We start from the raw sequence: 9,934 nt of genomic DNA on the forward strand, positions 1-9,934 counted from the left end.
GTGAGCACTTCTGGTTTCCCTCGTCTTGAAGTGTTTTGAATATGTTTTTGGTAAATGCCTGAAATAAGGTCTGTGACCAACGCTTGCTAAAGAGATGTTCACATTTTGTTCTACAACATAAACATGTCAGTAAATAGCCCACTTGTGACGGTAGCTTCTATGTTAGCAACCGCCGTTCATAATAACCGCGGTTGCTAACAAGTGACCAAATGAGACCGCTAAACGTCACTACGCTTAGCGGTGGTGGTGTTAAGTCATGTGACTGTGTTGTCGTTTATTTATATCCTAACGTTAGCTATTTACTTCTGCCGATTGCATTGATGCTTCAGAAATCATAACGTGGTGTTAATACCTGCAGGGCCACAGATCTTATGTTCTGCAATATTCCAGAATCAAATGTAAAAATCCAATTTGCTTATGTTGTCCCTGGACTACTCTATACATTCATGGTTGCCATAGTGAAGGTGTGGTCGGTGATGCAGAACCCCTGGTTTACATAGTATCTCTATGACTTCATATAACTCACGTCCACTAAGGTGTGACTGCTACTCTGACCAGTTATATTAGCATGTATCTTCAGAGAAGTGTCCGGCTTCCATACGTCTTTGAACGCAGCTCTTATCTTGGCACAGTTATTTATTTAAACCATGAGCAGTGGTTTTCAGGGAAGACATTTCCTTTAACTATTTTGGAATCAAATGCTTTCTTTAATCACAACACATAGTGGCAGACTAAAGGAAGTACTTAAGTAATCCAATCTGTTTACAGAATCGGGGCCACTTACATCTCAGATTGTGATTTTTGAGGTGTTCTTAAACCTCTGTAGAACAGACCAAGCACTTATCTACCTGGATATTTCAGCATACCTCTTTTTATGGGTACGGACTATATGATAGCCGTGTAGACAGTTTCTGTGGCGTTGTTTCTAACTTTTTACAGTGGTTACTTCATTGTATTTGTAGATTTTTGGTGAGCCATTTTTTACGTGTTCTTATTTTTACCTGTACCTACAACATGACTGTTATTTGCAGATTGAGCATTTTTCATTTCCTTTTTTATCTTTGAATGTTCAAAATGAGTTGTGTTTTGTTTAGATTGATTTGTAAATATTGTGCAACATGTCATGTTTTGTTAATTTGATATGAAAAGGGTTTTAAAGAGAAAAACAGCATTTTGTCTAGGCATTTTTTCTTGAGAAATAAAACAAAAAGCATGAGAATTCTCCGGTGTTGTGTTCAATGTCTGCTCACACGGTGACCGCGGTTTTGTTAAGAAGCATTTAATGTGAATACAATACAAAGCATCCTCATCTCTCATGAAATGACCGTATAGAAATGACTATACACAGATACACAAGTGAGTAGATCCTCTGAGCGGTTTGCTTCATGAGCAGCCATTAAGATGTCCACATTAGAAGACATTAGAAATAAACACAATCCTTTCCTTTTACTACCAACACGTAGACGCTCTAAGGTGCTTCGATTCCACATCTGGTGTTCCTACGGCGCTGAGCCATGAGCCATGAGCCATCATGGCTGCCTCCACTGGCTGAGTCCCCATCGTGACTCCATGCTGCCGACTGGACCGCTGATAAAGTTTGCGGAACACAGCTGCGAGGCTCCACGCTTCACTTCTTCATGATGGAGGAGATATCCAGGAACATGCTCTGAAAGGACAAGAGGACAGGTTCAGCCCGGAGCAGCAGGACGGAGAACAGGGTGTAGCTGGGGACGGGGGAGTGTTTGAACAGATCAACAGAACATGAACATATGGACACAGTTAGACAAGAGAACATTACGTTTCTCTATCGTAAAATACACGTAGATATGCTGTGTCACATTCATTTGATTTGTACATGTATTTAATCACCTCTTATAATTGATATCAATGTGTATGTATCTATGTGATGTAGTCTGATGCCTGATGTCTGTAACCACTGGGCTTCAAAGCACCTCCACCCTCGTCTGCTCTCTCTAACCACGCCCTCCTTTAACCCATGACTGTCTCGTGGACTTGTCTCGCCCCAGAGGTGTCGGCTCAACCTCGTAACTCTTCCTGCTCTTTGATTATACAATATCAGCTGGTAGGGCTGCACAAATAACTAACTTCAGTTAGTCCGATATTGCAATTGCGATATGATTCACGATATTCAGTATTCTTTAATCCTAGTTCTCGATATCATTGAAAAATATTTCAAATGATTAAGGTGTTTTGTTCTTAAAGGATCTATACTCAACACGTCTTTGTCTGCGGGATACCATGTATAGGCTGGGATCTGTCTTCAGCTTTACAACACTCCATTCAAAATGATATTTTAACACATATTTACCCTTTAACAAATATTGTGTTTCCTGCCATTTAATATTCCACTAGACCATATTGCAATGTTGATCCAATTTGAATAACTGTGCAGCCCTATCAGCTGGTAACAGCTGTTGTACTCAGCACAGACATGGTGGGTAACACCCTGGTGGGGCATGAGCAGAAACCAGAAGCCCTCTGTCTGTAGAACTTCTCTTCTGACGTTCCTGTTGAAGGAGACACCAGACACTCTGCTCTGTACTTGCCATTGACATCCTCCGGCCCCCGGCAGGCGGCATCATGGGCATGTCCCCCTGCAGGGAGCCCAGCTCATCGGACTCCTCTGAGGAGTGTAAGGACTGGCTGGTGGAGCTACTGATGGAGGACAGGCTCTCGGACGGGGGCCTGATCATGAAGCTGGTCTTCCTCGGGTTGTGGATCAGCCCCTCGCTCGCCATCGACTCCCTTCGATTGTCCCCGTCCAGGTCTCTGATGGCGCTGGGCCTAAAGCTGCTAGTGGACAGCAGAGCCTCCAGGTGGCTGGGGTGAGTCTGTTCTCCCTCACAAGGGTCCTCGAGGAGGCCTGTTACACTCCCCTCCACCATGGTTCCAGCCGAAGCCCAGGCCGGATGGTGGTCCACCATAGCCATGTGGACCTCTTGACCCCCATGGGTTTGAGGGGCTGCACAGTTCTGGCCAGACCTTGGTGGCATCCTGGGTTGGGGACAGATATAGTTCGTCTGAGAGTGTCCCACAAAGGCCAGGCTGTTGTGTCTCGTGGTGTCGTGGTTGGCTTTGAGCCCACTGTTGTAGTAAGGAGGCTTCATGTCGGCCTCTGGAATCACTTTGAAGGTCTGAGTCAGGGGCCCGTTGTGAGGCGACGCATTACTCGTCACACACAGGTGCGGTAAAGACGCCTTCTTCTTGGACCTGTAAATAAAACTGTCCTCCTCCGTGTACCTCTCTCCAAACAGTGTCTGTTTGATTTTCCTGATGCCCAGGTGGGATATCTCCAGAAGGTTGAGGAAAAGGGACACACCAGCAATGGCGATCATGAAGACCATGAAGATGGTCTTCTCCGTGGGCCTAGAGATGTAACAGTCCACGCTGTTAGGGCACGGCAGCCTCTCGCACCTATAGAGGGGCTCCAGTTGGACCCCATAGAGTACATACTGACCGAGGATGAAGCACACCTCCACCATAGAGCGTGTTAGGATATGGATGATGTATGTTCTCAGCAGAGAGCCTCTGAGAGGAGCCTTCTTCACCCTCTTCTGCTCGTCCAGCTTCCTTAGCTCCCTCTCCAGACGCCTGTGTTCCTCCGAATCCAGCTCAAACTCGTCCAGGTCCTCCTTCAGCTGGGCCTTCCTGCGGTGCCGCTCCTTCTCAAGCGATCGGATGCAGTAGAGGGCATGGCCCATGTAGACCAGTGAGGGCGCCGAGACAAAGATGACCTGCAGGACCCAGAATCGGATGAGGGAGATGGGGAAGGCCCGGTCGTAGCAGACCGCCTTGCAGCCCGGCTGGTCCGTGTTGCAGACAAACTCGGACTGCTCGTCGTCCCAAACGTCCTCGGCAGCGGCCCCCAGGATCAGCATGCGGAAGATGAAGAGGATGGTGAGCCAGATCTTGCCCACGATGGTGGAATGAATGTGGACCTCTTCTAGGATGCTGCCCAGCAGGTTCCAGTCACCCATGGTCAGCTGCTCACCTCTTCACTGCCACATGTCCTCAAACTGTGGAGACAATAGCAGAACACATCAGCCTCACAAAGCAGAGCTGCTGACAAGGCTGAGGGGGATTTCTAGAGAAAAAGACGGGTTACAAGTTTTATTTGTGTGTCTCGGGCCATCAGCTGCTACCCCCGCGACCCGACCACGGGTAAGCGGGAGAAGATGGATGGGCCATCAGCTCTCGCATGGTATTGATAACGGTGTGCTGCTAAAAGGATTACTGAAATCTTGGGACATAGCAACCGAAGACAAATCCAACGGGGCAGGAAGCAGAAGCAGTCGGATAATCGGACATGTAAAAAGGTTTATCCCAATTTCCATTGGCTTCCTCTAGATGTAGAACTGTGTATCCACGACTACTATTCCTAAAGTTCATTGGTTCCAACTAAAACAAGGACGACTGAAAGAGCTCACAAATACATTGTTTCTTTTTAAATGCTAAGTAAATCAAAAACCAGTTGTTTATTGTGAGTGAAACATTAGGAAGTGTTAGTTTGAATGTGCACATGGGATTTGTTGACAATAAAACAAATGGTCATATCAACAGAATCAAAGCTTTTGCACTGAGAATATATCGCGATACATACTGGACCAGTGTTTAGCAGTTGATGTAGCTGCCCTTGAAACTTCCAAACATCACAACAGCAGCTCCAATGAGAGAGCAAGTGGAGTGTACCTCCAATCCGCTGGAGCCAGGCTCATGCTGATCTCTGACTGGAGGAGATAACTGTCAATCATGTGTCGCACAGCCTGCGCAAAAAAGAGCCCCGGACCAAAGAGAAGCAGAAGGTCCACGGCCTGGCGCTGTGGCTCTACGTGTATGTGCTACGTATGAACTGCCGTAACAACTATATCCTGTGAACAATGCTACGGAACAAAACACCATGGAAACAAATATCACTCTTGATGGAAATGGAGACTTTGAAGCATGAAAAGAGAATTAGTGGTTACATATTTGGGTTGTATTTGAAATAATCAAGCAAAGGTTTGATTTGCATTTAGAGTTTACATTAGACTCTTCCAACATTCAAATGGATTTGACTTCATGTCTCCAAAGATTGTCTTATTGAGATTAGGTGTGTTTGAAACTTCAACATAGGATCGAGACGTTTGAGAAATCATTAGAGGACTCGTACTCATGTGAAGTATGTCCTTGCCATTACCAGTGTCCAATGTCTATGCATTACGTCTGCAACACATGAGGATATAAACATTTTACACAGCTTCAAATGCAACTGCAGCCCTAAAGATAACTTACACGTTAGATGTCATGGTGGCTTGACCCTTCAATGAGTGTGCCAATGAAATGCACCGAGCTTAGTGCGCTTTCCTGTCAGGTCAATAATCCAGTTCCATCAACAACATTAATACTAAAAAGAATGTACAGGTGCCAATTTGAGCCATCTCAGAAGCTGTTTGCTGACCAACGTCTTGCACTACTTGACATCAAACGACTCTACTAATGAATGACTTCAGCAGCACTTACATATCAGTGGTCCGGGTTCCCTCTCGGCCTCCTGGTGCACGTCCTCATGTTTATAATAGCATCCCAGGATGTGTCAGTATGGCTACCCCATGGAGGTGTTCCTCTTGTCGCGGTCCCAGACTCCAGTCCACATCCCTCTGCTCTGCTGGTCTTTGTCTCCTGCGTATGCTGGCTGGGTGCTGCGAGCACTCTCCCGTGTTACATGCAGGGTTCACAGGATGTGACCATTGATCGGCTGCTGACGGGACAATGCCCCCTACCCCCCTCCGCTCTCCCACGCCAGCAGTGCCAACTCCAACCTGTGCCATCAATATCCTCTCTGACAGAGAGATGTTTACGGCTGGTGTTCCTCACCGGGCCTGCGCTCCACATACAGATGTGTGTTTAATAATGGACCAGATCCTCCCGGCTACTCTGCATACAGGTCTAAATGTAGATGTGTATATGTATGCTATATGACATGCTATGTTGATTTCATCCAACAAAGTATATGTAGGGACATTGTTAAAGTGTTCATGTGATCAAATAAAATACAAATGATCTGACATTAAGATCACAAGAGGACTTGGATATGACCTTTGTGTTCCTTTGTAGGCTCAGCCGCAGCACTGACAGGTCAAATGACTCGGTGGCACTTGTAGTGAAGACCAGCAGAGTCTCATCCACACATCTCCTCTCAACTCTACTCAGCATCTGTTAGTTGACTTGGTATCGGCGTCCCCCTCTAACAGTTGTTGCTGATGGGTTTATGTTAAGATTTTAAGAAAGGATTTTCCAACCCTAGAAAACTGAGATCGCCCACGTACATCGAGGGCCTTTCTGCAGGCCTCGTCAAAGTGTCCATGGGCAGGAGACTTAACCCCACATTCCTCCTGTAGACATGTCTACGGCATTCAGGTGCATGTAAGTCACTTTGGATCAGATTGGTAGCCAAATGCCGTGTAATATAATGTAATGAAATAATTACCAGACATGTACTGAAGAGTAAGATGTCTTTTTATATGGAACAATCAGACACAGAACAATTCCTCTGCTCGTCTTTCCGGAGTGTACCAGAACAACTAAATACCTGGACCACCTGTAGTGTTTTGGACCCCTTAAAGTAGACATGAACTCCACACGGTGACATTCGTTCAGAACCTTTCAGCACCGCCTACTATCCAGTCTCTCATTTACCTGGATTCTGCCACTAGAATAGAATACAATGGGAGGGATGAAACCCTCTTTGATGGTCACCCATGCAGAGCACACAGCACACACAGTGACATGTGGCCTTTGAACCCATCCTAGTACCAGGAGTCTAGTACGAGGAGCAGAGGCTAAAGCTGTGCTCTGCCAGAATGGAAATGTTAATCAGAACATGTGTTGTGCTCCTCAGAGGGGGGGCTGCGCCTTCTCGTGGTTCTTCTCATGGTTTTCCCCTTGGGACTGCTCCACATGAAAACAATCAGAAAAAAGAAACCTACGTCCCTCCACATAAACTGTCTGGAGCTGTCCGCTGTGAGGCAAACAGATGTTTCAGTAAGAGAGAGACAGCATGATGGCAGCAGCTTACATCAAGCGTTGATAAAACGCTCGACCGGCTGCTGTGGTCCCACACACATCTGAAGCGTTCATCCCAGGGGAACAGCTCCAGGCAGCAGACCTGATGTCGGACTGGAAGTGGTGTTGGTTATCTGCTGGGAGACCTGGGTGTCACAGTGAGGCATCTGCCCCTAACTCAACACTTCTTTAGGTTAAGGCCTTTAGGTCAAGGAATTCTATCAGTAGAGCTGTAAGACACAGTTGTTTAGCTTAATAACTATAACCATTTCAGTCAGACAACTCACGTGTTCCTTTAACATGTTTATTAGAAGCAGCATATAGTTGAGTTTGGCGACTAGGCTCGGGCCTCATCACTCCACAGATATACATAGCACGATGAGTGATGATTAAATAACTAACCCCCCGAGCCTACAGGTGGAAGCTGGGGTGGAAGCTGGGGTGGTGGTGGGGCAGCGAGCAGCAGCGACGTGGAGGTAGCTGCAGCAATAGCAGCAGCAAGCAATGCATAGAGAGAGATCTGGCAGGTTAGATAGAGCGGCTTATTAAGGAGACTCTGTTTGGTTGGTTGTAGAGTGGCTAGAGGCGTTATGTATGAATGCAGCATCAGTGCTGGAGTTGACTGCCTGAACTAGCTCGCAGGCTTCGCCCCATTTCTAAGAGGTTTTTACATGCAAATCTCCCTTAATACAACATTTTAAAAACGATTTATTATTATTATATTTAATTTTTAAGATTTTCTGAAATATAATGTTGAAATATTTAAAATGTTGTCTTTACTTACTGTAGTTTAGTATTAAATACCAGCCATAACAGGTTTCAATCCAATGTTAAATCACATCAAAATAGAGGCAAATAACTTTTTTTTTATTCTAGTTTTACACTTCCCAAACAAAGCTATAGGTCCCTAATGCTGCATTTAATGAAGGACTATTATTTTTAAGTTTTCACTCAAAGCGGAAGATTTATTCTGCAATCTCCACGCTTTGCATTGTACATCAATTATATTGACTTGTCCACAGTATATGAATGATCTCAGTATACCAGAATGCAGTTGTGTATGCTAAAATGACAATGATGAAATACCATGTTGTCTGTAGCATATTGAATGCTGACACTATGCTGGTCAGGGAGGCCCACAGACCCCACCCCCCTTGCCCTCAGTGCACAGAGTAAAGCAATGGTACATATTACTGGCTTGATTTGAGAGCGCTGTGCTTGGCTGCATAAAATGACCAGTTGTGCCTGCAGGGCCTTTAATTAGGTTTCCATCGCGCTCTGACAGTCAATGCAGCATTGATTTGATTTTTCCCCTCAGAAGCTGCGGCTGTGGTCGCTGAGGCCAAATGTCACCCCAGGATCATTGGATTACACAACCAGCTTCTGCTCCATCAGGACCCGCCCACACGCCTGACTGACAGCTGAGCGGCGAGGGCGGGACTTTGTCCTGTTTGTTGACAGACATCACAACTCATCCACAAGCTTGTCTTGAATCAGTGATCGCAATAGAATACTCCAGGAATGAGTCCTTAACCAGGAAATGAGTTAGCATTTTAGCACCTTCAGGTCAATGTTTTTTAAGTGATTTTGTGGTTAGATTCTGAAAATAGGGACTGCAGATAACACAAACTTACAGATTTTCAAGTTTTGTTCTACTACATAATTTAATAAACACCCTACTGGTGAAGATGTACGTGTAAAGGTGGTTGCTAACAAGTGATTGAAAGAGAATGTATACCGTAACCGGAAATTAGCCGCCTTTAGCTTAGCGTAAGTGATGCGCAGCCATGCTAATGTAGTTGGTATATAGCCTAAAGTTAGCTATTTACTTCTGGCCATTGCATTTAAAACTTATAAGTATAATACACATCTTATTTTCTGCAATATTCTGAAACCCAATGGAAAAATCCCATTGGTTCTTGTTGAGGGAGCTGACCTTGGGGTCGACCTACAAACATATAGTACATCATCACTGCAGCATTCCTTGTACCTAGCAAGTAACAGTGTAATGTCACTATGAATATTTAGTATTTAATGGTACCTCATACTTGAATTATACTCATTCAGAGGGGAAATGTACTTTTTACTTCAAGAGAAATTTAGATTTTATGTACCAAACTAATGCTGCGCTTTGTTGTTGTACATTAAATTCCCTCCTTAATGGAATTACTGTGTGTGACATCAAACCTTGATCCAACAATCTTTATTTACCTATAATGCAAAGGAATTTTACATAATTTAGACAGTTTAAAGATACAGGAAGCATGAAAACAGAGAACGGTGGAGCAATGACAACACATGGACCAAAACAAAAGGTAAGAGGTATCTGTGAAGAAAACTTCTGATGCAGCAATGTAGAACCAATGTTCAGTAAAGGATGGAAACTGGAACGTCTTTAGTCAATACACTGATATTTATTGAGAGACAAAACGGCCGGAGAGTTCACAAGGTTTTCACAACTTTCATCATGGGATCCCAAGCCAACTCTGCAGACAAAGGGACAGGAATCACATCTATACATTTAGAAGAGGAGGGAACTAAGAACCCGCGTTTTCTCTAATTAGTACCAGACATTTAGGAACAAAGACTGGTTTGTTATTACCAACTTGCATGGTCCAATCTTCCCCCACAGGAAAGGCAGAAGGCCACTTGACCTTTGTCCTCCTCAAGTTACAGACAGGGCACATGCAAGAAAGACTGAGAATCTCTAAAATACACAGATCGGACTAAAATATTCTCTGACAGTTCCTTTCTTTTTATCAATGTATTGATAACCAATTAACATTAGTCTAAGAATATTTCAGTCACTACTTGAATCAATAAACGTCTTCAGAGTTGTGTGGGCTCCCATTACATCAATTACATCAAAAAG

At 44.7% G+C, this 9,934-nt stretch overlaps 1 protein-coding gene across 1 annotated transcript; it reads right to left on the minus strand.

Annotated features, from left to right (window-relative positions):
- Window positions 1-1,529: 1,529 nt before the first annotated feature.
- LOC117467484 (gap junction Cx32.7 protein-like) lies at window positions 1,530-3,998 on the minus strand. Its single transcript, XM_071207177.1, has 2 exons — window positions 2,564-3,998; window positions 1,530-1,666 (listed from the first exon to the last, which is right to left on the minus strand). The coding sequence occupies exons 1-2, from the start codon at window positions 3,996-3,998 to the stop codon at window positions 1,530-1,532; spliced, it is 1,572 nt and encodes a 523-aa protein (XP_071063278.1).
- Between the last annotated feature and the right edge of the window lie 5,936 nt (window positions 3,999-9,934).

The sequence above is a fragment of the Pseudochaenichthys georgianus genome, chromosome 22, assembly GCF_902827115.2.
Source record: "Pseudochaenichthys georgianus chromosome 22, fPseGeo1.2, whole genome shotgun sequence".
In the NCBI taxonomy this organism is placed as follows: domain Eukaryota; kingdom Metazoa; phylum Chordata; class Actinopteri; order Perciformes; family Channichthyidae; genus Pseudochaenichthys; species Pseudochaenichthys georgianus.

Coding starts and splice junctions, on each gene's coding strand:
- LOC117467484 (XM_071207177.1), bottom strand. CDS start 3,998: ATGGGTGACTGGAACCTGCTGGGCAGCATCCTAGAAGAGGTCCACATT. Junction 1,667..2,563: donor CCGGAGGATGTCAATGGCAA/GTACAGAGCAGA, acceptor TTGTCCTTTCAG/AGCATGTTCCTGGATATCTC.